The 17,864-nt window shown below is 39.8% G+C and overlaps 1 protein-coding gene, 1 long non-coding RNA gene and 1 pseudogene across 3 annotated transcripts; 1 reads left to right on the forward strand and 2 right to left on the reverse strand.

Annotated features, from left to right (window-relative positions):
• Positions 1–8: 8 nt before the first annotated feature.
• LOC113034414 (UDP-glucuronosyltransferase 2A2-like) lies at positions 9–7,260 on the reverse strand (annotated as a pseudogene).
• Positions 7,261–10,696: 3,436 nt separating this feature from the next.
• Positions 10,697–14,782, reverse strand: LOC113033952 (UDP-glucuronosyltransferase 2A1-like). 2 transcript variants are annotated; one of them, XM_026188175.1, is made up of 6 exons: positions 14,023–14,782; positions 13,545–13,693; positions 13,268–13,399; positions 11,977–12,064; positions 11,445–11,664; positions 10,697–11,180 (listed from the first exon to the last, which is right to left on the reverse strand). In XM_026188175.1, the coding sequence occupies exons 1-6, from the start codon at positions 14,738–14,740 to the stop codon at positions 10,895–10,897; spliced, it is 1,593 nt and encodes a 530-aa protein (XP_026043960.1). In that variant the 5' UTR covers positions 14,741–14,782; the 3' UTR covers positions 10,697–10,894. The 2 variants fall into 2 exon arrangements, with proteins under 2 accessions (XP_026043960.1, XP_026043961.1); XM_026188176.1 differs by lacking the exon at positions 14,023–14,782 and adding an exon at positions 13,850–13,909.
• LOC113033953 (uncharacterized) lies at positions 12,012–13,261 on the forward strand. The gene is made up of 3 exons (XR_003274101.1): positions 12,012–12,073; positions 12,486–12,527; positions 12,959–13,261. It is a non-coding gene; the product is annotated as an uncharacterized LOC113033953 (long non-coding RNA).
• Positions 14,783–17,864: the final 3,082 nt, after the last annotated feature.

Consider the following 17,864-nt stretch of genomic DNA (forward strand, 5'->3'; position numbering starts at 1 on the left):
ACAGCCAATCAGCATTCTGTTTTTAATGTGAGATTAACTTCAGGTACACTTCTGCAAATCATTACACCTGTCTTCAGTTAAAGTAATCAGTGGTGATGCATAAAGAATAAGATGGTGGGAAACTCAACATACATGAAAGAAAGTCTCATGTAGGTAACAAATATTGCCCCGGCACAACACACTCAGCACCTTTTTCAGTTGTTATTCAGCCTTCCTTTTGGTCTTTCCTCTCCTGACACAGCACTTGTGCAGACAGAAACTGCAGGTCTTTATGAAGATGAATATGAGGAGTAAAACTATAGTGAGGATGAAGCCCAGGACATCCAGGCTGTGATACTGGTACCAGGTGAGCTCATGGGCCTGGACCCTCAAGTGCTTGGCCCCTTTGTTTTTCAGTGTGAACTCGATCCAGAATACTGCCTCTTCCAAAGCACTCATGGGTCTGTCGTGGTGGATGCTGGACAACCGCATAGCATTTTCTTTGTACCTGTGAATGTGTATAAATTAGAAAAAACATTGTAAAAATGAATATCATTCATTATGGGGCGATCGTGGCTCAAGAGTTGGGCGTTCGCCTAGTAATTGGAAGGTTGCCAGTTCGAGCCCCGGCTCGGACATTCTCGGTCGTTGTGTCCTTGGGCAAGACACTTCACCCGTTGCCTACTGGTGGTGGTCAGAGGGCCCGGCAGCCTCGCCTCTGTCAGTGCGCCCCAGGGTGGCTGTGGCTACAATGTAGCTTGCCATCACCAGTGTGTGAATGGGTGCATGAATGGATGTGTAAAGCGCTTTGGGGTCCTTAGGGACTAGTAAAGCGCTATACAAATACAGGCTATTTACCATTTCTTTGCTTTTTCATTAATGAAAAAGCCATAAAACTCCAGACCATAAAAACTCCAGAAATTTGTATACAGAGGTCATTAAAGTTCTTCTCTCGCCACATCCGGTCGCAGCAGATGGCTCCGCCCCTCCCTGGACCTGGTTCTGCCGGAGGTTTCTTCCTGTTAAAAGGGAGTTTTTCCTTCCCACTGTCGCCAAAGTGCTTGCTCATAGGGGGTCATATGATTGTTGTTGTTTTTTTCTCTGTATCTATTATTGTACGATCTATTGTACAATATAAAGCGCCTTGAGGCGACTGCTGTTGTGACTTGGCGCTATATAAATAAAATTGAATTGAAAGTTCAGCTCAGCAGGGCTTTTTTGTGTTAGCTGGCTTCAAGAAAAAATAGTTTAAGGTAGATTCTTCACGTTTCATACTCTGAGCCTGCTCCATTTTTTTCCTTTTAAAGCCTGTTTTCAGTGCCTAATTTAAAGTGCAGATAGTTCAGAGAACTCACGATTTGTCATCGATGACGGTGTTGACTGCATCTCTTAGGTCGTCAGCTGTCATGAAGTTCAAATTGAGAATAACTGCAGTTCCTTTTTCCTTCATGTGGATCATGTTGTCTGGCTGGTCACTGAACACGGGTATGCCCACCATGGGAACTCCGTGGTAGATGGCTTCATAAATCCCATTTGTGCCTCCGTGAGTGATGAAAGCTCTAGTTTTAGGGTGACCTAACACATGCCAAATAACCGTGTGACATTGAAAGTTAGTTTTTCACATGTGAAAAAAAGGAGAATTTCAAGAACCTGGAACAAGTTTTTTGAGCCAAGATTGATTTGCACGTTCTAATACCTCTGTGCATTCAACTAATCTTTAGTGCAACCTCTTGGAGAAAAAGAATTAGCCAGGGTAGTTTTGCACAGGGTAATGTAATCAAGATCACATCTGCTAGAAAAGTAGTAATATAATATAATTTCCTTTTGTTAATAAACAGAATACTAACAACTTGCATTTAATGTTGAATGCATGTTTAATTTATGTCATTGCAGATTTAAGAAAGTCTGTGTTTGGTACCACGTTTGCGTACCTAGGAGGTCATTCTGAGGGATCCAGTCATATATTCTAGTGTTGGCACTCAAGGTTTCTGGTTTTTCTCCTTTGTACCTCCACAGCACCTGTAAAAATAACATTTCTTACTTTACAGTTTTTCTTTTGTAGTATACTGACAGCCCAGTATATTTAAGTAATATATCACAACGTATTATAGAAAAACTAGAGAATGTGTAAATAACCCTGAATGCCTTTCCTTGCAACTTATTTTGGCACTCATTGCTGTCTTCTACTACCAACTTCCTGTTCGGGTGTAGAAGCTTTTATTTTGATGGGACGATTTCCTGTAAAACTGTTTTTGGCGCAGTTTTCAGCGGTAGTCGCGGGAGTTTTGAAATGTGATGGCTTAACGGAGCCTATGGAGATTTCTTTTGTCATTAGCAGCCCCCTTGATAGAGGCACAAGGTATGGTTATGATATAAATAAGGACACGTTTAGATGTTTTTGTGACAGTCGCTACATTTGTTAAATGTTACGTTGAAACGAACTTCATGTTATAAGGTTTACGATTGTAAGAGTGTGGATTATTTTTGCTTACACGCTGTTTCTATGTATACATCCCCAGCTCTTACGGTGAGATTGATGGTTTACTGCCATTAAACCTTCAAAACGTCATCAGTAAAGTGTCATCCTTCATTCGGGGGGGTTCGCTACAGAATGCATTTCCTGAAGAAAATGCAGTGTGAATGCTGATAGTTGAATGTTTTGAGCTGGATTGTGATGATTCCTGAATGTTAAGTTAAAAATGCTGAATGAGCTGAAGAAGAGAATTTTTCACCTGAAAATAAAAGTGCTAAACAGTTGAAAGCTGACACAGAAGAAGTTTCAAAATTGAAAGGTAGCTCAACATGTTTAAATACACATTAGAAAAAGCTGAGTAATGACAAAAGAAAATTTAGAGTCAGAAAACATCTGAATGAATATTGAAATCTGATATTCTTTAAATGACTTGGAAGTACATATGTGAAATGTCAAAAAAAATTGAATCAGAACAAATCTAGATGAGTGTTGACAGCTTATATTCCTTAAAAAGTAGAAGAGTGGAATTATGTATTTTAAATGTCTAAAATCAAGAATCACAAATGGCAAAAAATGTTTCTGCATCTGTGCACATATCTGTCTCTGTGTTCGTGTGTGTCTGTGTGCGTTTATGCACGTGTGTCAAAGTAATAACAGAGATATTAAATTAGGTTAGATGAGTTTAATTGTGGGTGAATCCACTACAGACAGGTAAATAGTTTCATGTCTGATCATCCAGTCAGAAAAGATGATTCTAAACTCGATCAACTGACTCCAACTGCCCAGATTTGAACCACCTGTCTGCTGTAAAGAAATCCTCCAATGAACAACAAGCTTGGATTTAACAGGCCAATCAGAATGCTCTATCCAGTTGGCCTGCACTAACTACTGGAATACTATTACTCTATAGCAAAACCAAGTCAAATCTCCCTGACCGCACCTGTTGAAAAACTGCTTCTAAATCCAAAACCGTAACTCCTATCAAAAAGACCCTTTGAACCGTGAGGACATGTCTACACAACAGTGTGTTTTTATGTTCCTGGTGTCAAAAATGGGTTCACAGGAGCAATTTAAAAAGTGGGGTCATTCCTGCTGTTGATACAAATTTCTGACAGACTGATTAATTTCTTACTTTGGACAGAAAAGCCCACAAATAGTAACTGAAAGTCGCTGCAGTAAAGGCCTGACTAGGGATGGGTATCAAAAACCGGTTCTTGTTGAGAACCGGTTCCCACTGTTTCAATTCCTTGGAATTGTTTGACATTTTTGCAAACGATTCCCTTATCGATTCCAGTCGCCCCGAATGAAGTCACCACGTTGCGGAGCGTCATTTACCTGGCAGGAAACACGGCGCGTAAGCGGCTCAAATGCTCAAAAGTTTACGAGAACGGATGACAACAGGGCAACTTGCAATACTTGCAAAGTAGATACTTAATTTAAGGGAGGAAACACTACGAATATGCAAAAGCATTTGCTCACAAAACACGTGATAACCTTAAATGAATGTCATGTTTTTAATTCCGCTCCGGACCCGTGAATCTCAACCCAGCAGCAGCGGTAACGTTTGCACGTCCTCTCCCGTTAATGCGGCAGGTAAATAATCAACTAACAGTGCATATTATGTTAGCGCGATCTGCCTTATTACAAAACCATTACTGTGCATTTAGGTGACCATGATGAGACAGACAGACAGAGTCTGGCTGGCTCAGATGCTGGCAGTTCTCGCTGCAGTCTACCGGTAGCGTCTCCTTTCAGGCCAGGATAGACGAATGTCACCGAGCAGTGACTAAGTTTGTGGTAAAAGGCTTGAACCAGTGTTGCCAACTCCTCAGTAAGGAAAATCGCTATTGGTTGTCCTAGAAGTCGCTAGAAGTCGCTAAATGACGTCATCGCCTAATTTGCATAATTGGTCATGCTAATCTAATTGTAACCTATGTTGTTGGAGAGAGAAATAACATCGTGGAAGAGACATAAAGTGAGTAAAAAACTTCCTAAATGCATTTAGAGTTTATTTAGAACTACAAATTAAATTTATTTTAGCAATTATTGTTTTTTTTAATGTCACAATTCCAACCCTGCTCCTTTACCCGGGCTTGGACCGGCAAAAGTGACCTGAAATAGGCACTCTGGTGGAGTTACTTTGTGTGTGTGTTTATAAGTAGTTTTAAACCTTGTGATCCACAAAACAGCATAAGAGTAAAAGAAGAACTGACTGCGTTACAGCACCCGCTGCTTGTTGAGAGTAAAAGTGATACGCGCTTTCACGTCTTTTTTTAGCAACTTTTTTTCTAAAAAAAGTCGCTAAGGGGTCTGAAAACTCGCTAAATATAGCGACAAAGTCGCTAAGTTGGCAACACTGGCTTGAACCCATTTGCCACAGCAGATGCCCCCAATTTTAGGTAAGTGAATGTGTTTAATTGTAGGCAGGGACATTACTGGATATTCTTGTGTAATTGCTACTGAATAATTTATGTTATGCTTTGTTATTGCTACAGAAGAATATTTATTTTATTATTTTACATTTACAATTTTTTTTCCTGGGGACCCTGTGACACCCCATTGAAGAGCCGTAGGCTGGATCTCTTAAGATCTCACTGTTGGGTTTGTAAGGCCATGTTACTCCTAAATTTCTATCTTGTTCAAAGAGAAGATATAAAACAAAGTTCTAAGCTAATCGAACTTAGTGTTCTCCTTTTTTAAAAAGAATCGATAAGAGAATCGATAAAGAATCGAATCGTTAAACAGAATCGAAAATGGAATCGGAATCGTGAAAATCTTATCAATACCCATCCCTAGGCCTGACAGAGCATTAAAAAGGAGGTAACCCACTATCTTGTGATTTTCTTGACTTCAAGACTTCAGGCTGTCATTGCCAGCAAATGGTTTTCAAACAGGTATTAGAAATGAACATTTTATTTTCATTTTTATTCAATGAAATTTGTCCAATTACTTTTGAGCCCCTGAAATGAAGGGATTGTGTGTTTTCTTTTCTTTTTTCCTTTTTTTAAATGCTTTAGTTCCTCACATTTTCATGCAAGGTATTTGCATTAAAGCTGAAAGTCTGCACTACAATGGCATCCGAGTTATATCATTTAAAATTACAAAAGCCAAATTAGAAAAAAGATGTCTCTGTCCAAATATTAATAGACCTAACTGTATATTGAAGCGTGAGGTTAACCTGTCATTGGAAATCATCAGCTGTTGACAAAGTCTGATTTTTCGCACTCTGTATTAGGAAAACGAACATAAATATTGTGGAAATAACATGGAAATTGAACACTTGCACGTTGAAATGTCCACAGTCTGCAATGTAATTTAAAAAAATTTTTTAGTTTTTGTAGTTCTGGTAGTCAGAGGTAGAGCACTCTGAAACTGGTTATCTGAAACATGTAAAACTACTCCATGCTTTCAGGGTTTGCACAAATTGATTACAGCTAGCACAAAGATTATCCTCTGACCTTTTGTGGGATCTGAGCGAGGCCTGAGGCTATCATGTTTGCCTTCTCCTTGGTGACGTTGTTGATCATGGATCCTAAAGTGAAGATCACAATGCCATCATCTCCAGAACTCTGCACAAATTCCTCCAGATCCTGTAACAAGTCAAATATTATCCCACCACCAGCCAACCAGCTGTTTTCTCATTTTTGTTCAACATTTTGATGGCTTCACTGCTCCTGGCAGGAATATTCTGTGATGTAATGATTAATCAGATGGTAATAGTTGAGTGTCCTTACCTCTGGTAAAGGTTTAGCAGGTCTGCAGTGGATCCCACCAACATATTTGAAGTTGGGGAGGAAAGGACGAGGGAATTCAAAATCCCAGGAGGTTCGAATTAACCAGATGTCTGCTTTACTCATCAACTCACAGGCACTGGTGGGAGTTCCTGTTGCAATGCATAAGTAATGGACATCAATGTATCACCAATAGTTTATGCAAGAGATCATATTTTCTTAATTAGATCTGATGGGATATTAAAAAACTGTGCTTGTATTATTAGCAGATTTCAAATAGTTTAAGTCAGTGCTTCACGCCTATTTGCTCACCTTTGACATCAGAGTAATATCTGTCTAATACGTTCCAAAAAGTGTGATCAATCACGATGTCTTGGAGAGCGTAGAAGAGAAAGTTCCACACTCTCTCTGAGAAGTCCATGTTATCTGTGAGTTTGCTCATGGCACCGGGAACAAAGGATGGTGGAGCAGGCATCTGACCACAATGCCTCTCCCAGTTATTAACTGGGGAGCTGCGAAAGGACAAGACGAGTGGGATCCCCCAAAATATCTGCTACTAAGTCACTGCCAGCTTTGACGGGGTCCGCCAAGAGAAGATCGTAATTTCCCTCTTTCAACTTCTTCATGATGACTTCTGATTTCACCACACCATCCAAATACTGAAAAGAAATCTGAATTTGTGTGTTCACATATTTAACGGATCTGGTGAAGATCTCCCAGTAGCTCATATAATCCAACTCGTATAATACGAATTGGAGGAGCTCTTCCAAAAAATCTTCTATAGTCTCCAATGAGAAAGAGGCGTTGAAGGGCTCATAGTGAAAGCGGGCAGGTTCATTGGTTTTCATGTACATTGATGAGCTTGGGACCAGTACAGTTACCTGGTGTCCTCTGTCAACCAGCGTCTCTAGAACAGGCTTCATGTTTATCCAGTGGCTGCCATCAGTGTACCACACCAAAATATTTCCTCCATTTGCACTCCATGTCGCACAAAGTACCAGCAGGATGCAGGCAGAGAAACGCAGATTCATGGTGTCTGAATGTCAGCAGGAAAACTACCCGTGGTCTGATTCTTTGGTGAAAGTATATCAGGAAAGATAATTATTAACTCAATTAATCTGAACTCTGACTCATATCTGTCTGTGCTATCACAATGGGTTAAAAGGTAGTCACAGTAAAGTTGACTGTACTGAGAAACAAGACTGATTTCTAACCTAGTACCCTAGGGTGGCTGCGGATGACCCAGGTCTTTCTCTGTCTGCCTCTGGTTCCGGGAGGCATTATTAATTAAGTATAATATTAAGTATATCTTGTGACACATGCACAACACAGCAGGATTGTTGATGTGTGTAGGATTGCTGTATGACACTTCAGCTCACCTCATTATATACTCTACCTTTAACTCTTGTGCCCATGGGCTTTATGTCAGAACTTGTTGGTGTGGAAAAAGATGTCTGAAGTTTGATTTTTGTTTTAATCAGTTTGCAATGAAAACATATGTTTACCTTTGTAGTTTTAAACCATTCATGGTTTGGAGTTATCCAGAGTAACGGTCAACTCGAGTCAGCTAATTCTATATGACACCTTGGATTAAACCTGAAAATGATGTCATTGACTATAGCACCAGGTAATGTGATAATATACCCCTCATCTTTCTCTGTGCACTACATAAACTATACCAACTCGCTCTGTCACTACAGAAGTGTGGCAGAAGTCTGAAAATCTTTCTGTCTATTGAAAATTTGGTCAACACCAAGTGCAAGGTTTAGTCAGTATTTCAAAGATGGTAAGGTTTTGCTTTATAACGCATATTATGCAGCTCTGCTTAGAACCCGTGTGACAACTTACTTGGGCAGATTTTCAGGTGTTAGTGAGGAGGGTGTGAAGGGTCACCATGGTTCTCTAAGAGATGTCCAGGAGATGCTGTTGGGCTTCAGAAATGCTGACACGATTCTAATTGGACACTGCCTGGAAAAAGAACTCTGTTTACTCAAGGTGACTTCTTCACTTCCTTTTTTAAAAATGTATTCTTTTTTCTTTTTAAGTTTTTCACAGCTTATTTCACATCTTCCAGTTGCAGTCCTCAGTAGACTTTAATGTGCAAATAATTAACACAAAATCATCTGGATGTCTGTTTTGAACCAGAACCATGGAAGGCTTTTACAAACGTAAAATAAAGTACAAAACATCTGATTGGTTGTGAACATACCATTTGGGACCTTTTTGTTTTTTGTTACACTTATTTTTTTAAATGTTATGTTTTCTATTTATCATATACTCAAAGTATTCAACAGGATTCGTCTAGAAATTTTGCAGCTTATACAAGTTCACGGCAACGGGTATTGAATCCCAATAATCAGACCCCTATGAGCAGCACATGGGGACTGCAAGGACTTCCTTTGTCTTTTTAGATTAATCAATGAAAGATTTTTAAAACACGCATTTTTACCCCAGTGCCCTCAGCATTAAGGTCAGAGGTCAGCTGTTGTGAAAATACAAAAATGTTAGCTATACAAACTTCTGAGGCATTCGATTTGATGAGATACTATACACCACTGTGTCTTCTTAAAAAACTACCAGTTTTAGAACACCCCAATTATTCCAGTTTTCTATTGAAAATCATGCTGTTTAATGTCACATTGCAGTCTGAAATGAAAGCATAGTAGAAACAAACAATTGAAGTCAAAAAAGAGATCAAGGGAAACCTTTCTTCCTTTTTTTTTTAACCTTTGGCAGTTCAACACTTACCTTTGTACCATTTCAACCTATTCATTGGATTTGAATTACATAAATTGGAATAAATAGCTGGACAATTGAGGTGTTTCAAAACTTTTGATGGGTAGTGTCCCATATAGAAAAGATATATATAAATCTTATAAAGTTTGTATCTGTCTTGTGTGAAACTTGTATGAAAAGCATACAAGAGTGAAAACAGATATAAGATGCCTTGAAAAATTATATAAATGAAACTTGTATGTTTTGGATACTTACTAAACCAATATAACATATAAATCATAAGTTTTTACTATTTCTTTTCCATATGGTGTATTTCAAACACATAGTTGACAGAGACCAACAGATATTGAAAATTCGTCATGGTCTGCTTGTCTTGTCTTGTATACCCTGAATTTAATTTGTCATAAGTCATTTTTGGACAAAAGGGTTGAAATGTCATGATACAGTAATCTCACTTTATTTCTCTCTGATGTCCTCTAAAAGTATTTTATTTTTTCCATCTTAATTATACTATTTGTAATTACCTGAACCAAATTTTTATCTAAAGCTTTTACCACCAGGTGGCAGCACATTACCGTAAAGTCTCAGTGTAATGTAACTACCAATCCCTGTCTTGAAGTAGAAATAAAAAGTCACTATTTGCTGTGACCTAATTAAGCAAATCACATACAGCAATTGTTTTGTATATAAAGTCTCTCACAAAAAGCTACCTTAGAAAACATATATGAACAGTTATTAACAGGTAGCAGTCAAAAAAGATCTATTATTCAAGGATCATTGATTCATTTTATTCTTGAAGAGCTGTGTGCAGTGATGGAAAGCTGCTCCAGTGTTATTTTCTCCTGAACTGAACATGGTGTCGTTCTGGGAGGATCTAGTGGTGATGACGGGGCTACCATAAAGGTGTTTCATCCACTGTTTGCTGTCCCTTTGAATAGAAGGCCAGTACTTCTTCTGACTCTCCATTATATTTCCTACACCTTTCAGGGCAGAGAGCATGCTACATTGAGTCACTCACCAATAAAAGATTATTTTTATACCCCTTAGTTTGTGGCCATGACACTGCAGAAGATGCTACTGCCTGTATGGAGCTGATGTTGTGGAAAGTCAAAGAAGATGGAAAATTGAAAAAATGATGGAAATAAAATTATTCCTGTACAGTTCATGTGGGGGGAGGGGGAACAAATACTAGCTGTGATTCAAATGTATTATTTTGTGTAAACCTCGTTCAGGACACGGAGGGCAGTTTGTTTTTTGTTAATATAAATGGTAAATGGCCTGTATTTGTATAGCGCTTTACTAGTCCCTAAGGACCCCAAAGCGCTTTACACATCCATTCATCCACCCCTTCACGCACACATTCACACACTGGTGATGGCAAACTACATTGTAGCCACAGCCACCCTGGGGCGCACTGACAGGGGCGAGGCTGCCGGACATTGGCGCCACCGGGCCCTCTGACCACCACCAGTAGGCAACGGGTGAAGCGTCTTGCCCAAAGACACAAACACCGAAACTGTCCCAGCCAGGGCTCGAACCGGCAACCTTCCAATTACAAGATGACCTCCCAACTCTTGAGCCACAATCACATTAACATTTATGTTAATGAGTTCTGTATGTTAAAGTTCAATTTGGAGCCCATCTTCCATATTTGTATAAATGTTGACCACATGTAGTGCCAAGAGGACCCACAGTGGTGACTTTTCATGAGCAGTACTCAAGTAAAGGCATAGAATGAATTTTGTGTTTTCCTTTCTTAAAAAAGCAAAACTCAACAGCCAATCAGCATTCTGTTTTTAATGTGAGATTAACTTCAGGTACACTTCTGCAAATCGGTACACCTGTCTTCAGTTAAAGTAATCAGTGGTGATGCATAAAGAATAAGATGGTGGGAAACTCAACATACATGAAAGAAAGTCTCATGTAGGTAACAAATATTGCCCTGGCACAACACACTCAGCACCTTTTTCAGTTGTTATTCAGCCTTCCTTTTGGTCTTTCCTCTCCTGACACAGCACCTGTGCAGACAGAAACTGCAGGTCTTTATGAAGATGAATATGAGGAGTAGAGCTATAGTGAGGATGAAGCCCAAGACATCCAGGCTGTGATACTGGTACCAGGTGAGCTCATGGGCCTGGACCCTCAAGTGCTTGGCCCCTTTGTTTCTCAGTGTGAACTCAATCCAGAATACTGCCTCTTCCAAAGCACTCATGGGTCTGTCGTGGTGGATGCTGGACAACCGCATAGCATTTTCTTTGTACCTGTGAATGTGTATATAAATGAGAAAAAAAATTGTAAAAATGAATATCATGCAGTATTAATCAAAAAGCTATGAGACCATAAAAAATTGTTTACACAGGTCATTAAAGTTCAGCTCAGCAAGGCTTTCTTGTGTTAGCTGGCTCCAAGAAAAAGGGGTTCAAGGTAAATTCTTCACGTTTCATACTCTGACCCTGCTACATTTTTTCCCTTTAAAGCCTGTTTCCAGTGCCTAATTTAAAGTGCAGATAGTTCAGAGAACTCACGATTTATCATCGATGACTGTGTTGACTGCATCTCTTAGATCCTCAGCTGTCACGTAGTTCAAATTGAGAATAACTGCAGCTCCTTTTTCCTTCATATGGATCATGTTGTGTGGCTGGTCAACAAACATGGGTATGCCCACCATGGGTACTCCGTGGTAGATGGCTTCATAAATCCCATTTGTGCCTCCATGAGTGATGAAAGCTCTAGTTTTAGGGTGACCTAACACATGCCAAATAACCATGTGACATTGAAAGTTAGTTTTTCACGTGAACAACAGGAGAATTTCAATAACCCGGCATAAGTGCTGAGTTGAAATTGATTTGCACGTTCTAATACTTATGTGCATTCAACTAATCTTTTAGTGCAACAGATTAGATTTGCACAGGGTGTCTGTTAGAAAAGTATAATTGATCAATTTTTCCTTTTGTTAATAAACAGAATGCTCACAGCTTGCATTTCATGTTGAATGTGCGTTTAATTTATGTCATTGCAGTTTTAAGAAAATCTGTGTTTAGTGCCAAGTTTACGTACCCAGGAGGTCGTTCTGAGGGATCCAGTCATATATTCTAGTGTTGGCACTCAAGGTTTCTGGTTTTTCTCCTATGTACCTCCACACCACCTATAAAAGGTAACATATTTCTTAGCTTACATGATTTGTTTGTTTTCTGTTGTAGTATACTTACAGCCACACTTTAGGCAATATATCACAAAATATTATGGGAAAATAAAACTGCAGTATGTGTTTCTAGTCAGCTGTTTTCTACCTGTCATCTAAAGCTGCATAATCGGAGTGATTTGGGTATAAAACTCTTTGAATGCTAATTTTAGATTTTATTTTAAAGTTAGATTTATATATGTATTTACAAGATTGATGCAAGTTTTTTTTTCTTTTTACCTGTTTACTGAAACCTGTTCTATTTGTAGTTATATCATTTACATCGACATAATCTGTAGACTCTCAGATAGGTATCTACATTCAAATTGGATGAAGGTTTTAGGAGTGTTTAGCTCCTTAACATGTGCCATGCTCTTTTTTTAAGGGGACCAAAAGTAATTGGACTAAAGGGCCATTTCATCATGAGGTGTGGGCAATTCCTTTGTTATGTCATAATCAATTAAGCAGATAAAAGGCCTGGAGTTAAATTTAAGGGTGGTGCTTGCATTTAGAAGATTTTGCTGTGAACAGTCAAAGGAATTGTCACGGTCCCGGTGTCTCTCTGGCTGGCCCACACTGGTTACAGGTTGGGTTTTTGTTTCTCTCTCTCTTTCCTCCCTACTGTCTCCTGCTTGCCTGGGCAGAGTTCAGAGTTACTGGGCTCTTGCCTTTGGCTCGCACCTTTCACACCTGGGTTTATTGCCACCACCTCCTGCTGATCTGTCCTGATCACTCTGGCGCTATTTAAGGGTAGGGCTCTGAGCACCTCATCGCTGAAACGTTGAACCCGCATAGTTCATGCTCTCTGCTCTGTTTTAAAGTTGTCTGTCTTTAACTAACCGTTGTTTCTTTAAATAGATTTCCCGGACCTGTTGGTGGACCCTTCCTGAGATTCCTGTGTGTGGCAGCGTGAGTGGAATTTGAGAGTGAGTGGTCGAAGAGGAGCGAGTGTGAGTAGAGTTTGAGCGGCAGTGCGTGATGGATGTAAAATTGGAGATGGCTGATTCTCACAAACATGCAGCCTAAAATGTCCAAAGTCTGCAATCTCATTAAAACATGTAGTTTTTGTAGTTCTGGTAGTCAGAAGTAGAGCACTCTGAAACATGAAAAACGACTCCATGCTTTGCAGAAAATTAATTACAGCTGAAACAAAGATTATCCTCTGACCTTTTGTGGGATCTGAGCGAGGCCTGAGGCTATCATGTTTGCCTTCTCCTTGGTGACGTTGTTGATCATGGATCCTAAAGTGAAGATCACAATGCCATCATCTCCAGAACTCTGCACAAATTCCTCCAGATCCTGTAACAAGTCGAATATTATCCCACAGCCAACAACCAGCTGTTTTTTTTAAAATTATTTTTGTTCAACATTTTGATGGTTTCACTGCTCCTGGCACAAATATTCTGTAATGATTAATTAGTTGGTAATAGTTGAGTGTCCTTACCTCTGGTAAAGGTTTAGCAGGTCTGCAGTGGATCCCACCAACATATTTGAAGTTGGGGAGGAAAGGACGAGGGAATTCAAAATCCCAGTAGGTTCGGATTAACCAGATGTCTGCTTTACTCATCAACTCACAGGCACTGGTGGGAGTTCCTGTTGCAATGCATAAGTAATGGACATCAATGTATCACCAATAGTTTATACAAGGCATCATGTTTTCTTAATCAGATCTGATGAGATATTAAAACACTGCGTTTGCATTATTAGCAGATTTCAAATAGTTTTTTTTAAATCAGCCTATTTGCTCACCTTTGACATCAGAGTAATATCTGTCTAATACGTTCCAAAAACATTAACATATCACCAATAGTTTATGCAAGAGATCATATTTTCTTAATCAGAAAATTTTAAAACACTGTGTTTACATTATTAGCAAATTTTTAATATTTTTTTAAATCAGTGCTTCACGCCTATTTGCTCACCTTTGACATCAGAGTAATATCTGTCTAATATGTTCCAAAAAGTGTGATCAATCACGATGTCTTGGAGAGCGTAGAAGAGAAAGTTCCACACTCTCTCTGAGAAGTCCATCTTATCTGTGAGTTTGCTCATGGCACCGGGAACAAAGGATGGTGGAGCAGGCATCTGACCACAATGCCTCTCCCAGTTATTAGCTAAGGAGAAGCGCAAGGAGAAGATGAGTGGGATCCCCAAAATATCTGCTACCAAGTCACTGCCAGCTTTCCAGGGGTCAGCCAAGAGAAGGTCATAATTTCCCTCTTTCAACTTCTTCATAATGGCTTCTGATTTCACCACACCGTCCAAATACTGGATATTGTACTGAAGGTTTGTCTTTGAAATGTTAATGTATCTGATGTAGATCTTCCAGTAATTCATATAATCAATCTCGTATATGGAGAATTGGAGGAAGTCTTCTAGAAGCTTCTTATAAGCCTCCAATGAGAAAGAGACATTGAAGGGCTCATAGTGAAAGCGGGTGGGTTCATTGGTGTTCATGTATACTGACAAGCTCGGAATCAGTACAGTTACCTGGTGTCCCCTGTCAACCAGCGTCTCCAGAACAGGTTTCATGTTTATCCAGTGGCTGGCATCGGCGTACCACACCAAAATATTTCCTCCATTTGCACACGATGTTGCACAAAGTACCATCAGGATGCAGGCAGAGAGACGCAGATCCATGGTGTCTGAATGTCAGCAGGATAACCAGCTGTGGTCTGATCCTTTGTAGAAGTATCACAGGAAAGATAATTATTAACTCAAAGGTAAACTTCACGTTTATGGGAATAAAGTTTATTGGAATAAAGTTCATGGGAATAAAGTTGACAGGACTGAAAAAAGCAGGACTGAACCGGTATGAAAAATCCACTAAGAAATTATTAAAAATGTCAGAGCTCGACGTTATCGTTAGTCGGGTAGAGACGGAGTGAAGTAATGCAAAACAATGGTCATTTCAACTGTATAGGCTTGTACACTGTTGCATAATCTGAGGAGGACCAAAATATTTCCCCCGTTTGCACTCCATATCACACAAAGTACCAACAGGATGCAGGCAGAGAGATGCAGCTCCATGGTGTCTGAATGTCAGCAGGATCATCAGCTGTGGTCTGATCCTTTGGTGAAAGTATTTTATGAAAGATAATTATTAACTCAGTTAAGATGAACATTTACTCAATTCTGTCTGTGATTGTGTCTCTGAAGGTTCTCAGTCATCCAGGTCATCGTAGTCAAAGGAGCTTGCAAAGAAAAGTGTCTGGACTTCTTTAAGTTGCTTGAAGACGTTTCACCTCTCATCCAAAGAAGCTTCTTCCATTCTAATGTCAAATGGTGGAGAGTCCCAGATTTAAACCTAGTGGGAGTAACCCCCCACAGAGGGACAAAAGGACCCCCTGATGATCCTCTAATCCCCTTAGCCAAGGTGTGAAACTGGGTGTGGGTCCCAATCAGCCAGGATTTCGGGTGAGCTCATTGTGAAACCTGGCCCCACCTTATCATGCAAATTCCTGAGGTCAGATGGCCCAGGATGTGAGTGGGCGTTAAGGTGTCTGGGGAGGGAACTCAAAACTGGATTATAGATGGCAGACAGTTGGTCTGCCATCTATCTTGGCTCAGGCGATTAGAGGATCATCGTTAGTTGCTTCACTCAACAGCCCGACTTTAGATGAATGATTCTGACAATCTAAATTTTCTTTCTTATTGAATGCACCTGCTGTGGAAAGTCGTACAAGGACTGTGCATGGACTTACCCTGTACAGAAGGCGACTACAAATGTTACCCAGGCTTAATACACAGAAAAAATTATCCCTGTTGTCTTTGCTCAATGATTGGTTTAAGTGTTGACAATCCAAAATTGCTAGCATTGCATCTTTCAACGTGTTTATGGGTAGATCTGAATGCACCAGGTTTAAGTGCAGCCACTCAGCCTCTACTCAAGGTGGTCATAGAACCAGGTGCAGATGGTCACTAGTTAATCTGGTAGTAGTATGGCACTTGGCCACAGGTGGCAGTAGTGGACTAAACTCCATTTGAGACTGCCCCAGCTGCTATGTGATACGTCAGTAGATCAGCTACAAATTGAAGATCATATGCAAGTTTTGGAAATTAAACTATGAATATTCTTAACTTGGCTTTAAAACTAAAAATCTCTAAATCTCTAACCTCAAAACTAAAAAAAAAAGACACATGGCAAACCACCCGACAAATAAATACATAAACCCATTTCTTTGACCGTCACCAGTTAATTTACAATGCCAATTAATCTAGAACACCGGCCCTATTTCAACTTCAGCTGACAGTATCTCACTGTATATATTTTTTTAATGGAACAAAACACTGAAGATATGACACTTCGATACAATGCAAAGTAGTCAGTGTAGAGCTTGTTCAACAGTGTAAATTTGCTGTCACCTTTATATAACTCAACACACAGCCATTATTGCCTAAACCCATGGCAACAAAAGTTGTGCCCAATTAGCTATTTTCCTTTCCAGGTTTCATGTGACCTGTTAGTGTTACAATGTCTCAGGTGCAAATGGTGAACATGTGTGTGGGTGTTATTGCTCTCACACTCTCTCATACTGGTCACTGGAAGTCTAACATGGCACAACATGGCAAAGACTTCTCTGAGGATCCGAAAAAAAAAAAGAATTGTTACTCTACATAAAGATGGCCTAGACTATAAGAATATTTCCAACACCCTGAAACTGAGAAGAAGCACAGTGGTCAAGACCATAAGGCAGTTTAAGAGTACAGGTTCCACCCAGAACAAACCTCACCATGGTTAACCAAAGAAGTTGAGTGCACGTGCTCTGCATCATATCTAGAGGTTGCCTTTAGAAAATAGCTGTATGAGTGCTGTCAGCATTGCTGTAGAGGTTGAAGGCATGGAGGGTCAGCCTGTCAGTGTTCAGACCATATGCCACACACTGCATCAAATGGTCATTGTCCCAGAAGGAAGCCTCTTCTAAAGATAATGCACAACAAAGCCTGCAAACAGTTTGCTGAAGAAAAGCAGGCTAAGAGCATGGATTACCGGTACCTGTGATCTGATGAAACCAAGACAAACTTATTTGGTTCAGATGGTGTCAGGGGTGTGTGGCAGAAACCAGGTGAGGAGTACAAAGACAGTGTGGCTTGCCTCCAGTCAAGCATGGTGGTGGGATGCCATTGTTTGGGGCTGCAAGAGTGCTGCTGGCACTGAGGAGCTACAGTTAATTGAGGTAACCATGAATGCCAATGTACTGTGACATACTGAAGCAGAGAATGATTCCCCCCCAAAACAGTGCCCTGTTAAATAAACTGAGGTTAAAGGTACTTGACTGCCCAACCATGTCTACAATCTTAAACCCTATTGAACATCTGTGGGGCATCCTCAAATGGGAGGTGGAGGAGCACAAGGTCTCTAACATCTACCAGCTCCATGATGTCATAATGGAGGAGTGGAAGCGGACTCCAGTTTAGTTCCGGTTTAGACATCAATGGCTCTATGTTGAGTTATTTTGAGCAAATTTATACTGTTATACAAGCTGTACACTGACTACTTTACATTGTGTCAAAGTGTCATATCTTTAGTGTTGTACCCATGAAAACATATAATAAAATTTAAAAAATGAGAGGGGTGTACTCACTTTTGTGAGATACTGTATATAGCCACATTACATTACATCGTGTTCAGGACACCAGGATGTAGTGGTTGCTTTTTCATATTAATTTTTTTTATCTTTTCATATTCTGAACTATCGTCAAAAAAATGAGTTTTAGGACACCGCAGCACTTTAAGTAAAAACTTATTCCTGTACTTTTCAAC

Source organism: Astatotilapia calliptera, chromosome 12 (assembly GCF_900246225.1).
Source record: "Astatotilapia calliptera chromosome 12, fAstCal1.2, whole genome shotgun sequence".
Lineage (NCBI taxonomy): Eukaryota > Metazoa > Chordata > Actinopteri > Cichliformes > Cichlidae > Astatotilapia > Astatotilapia calliptera.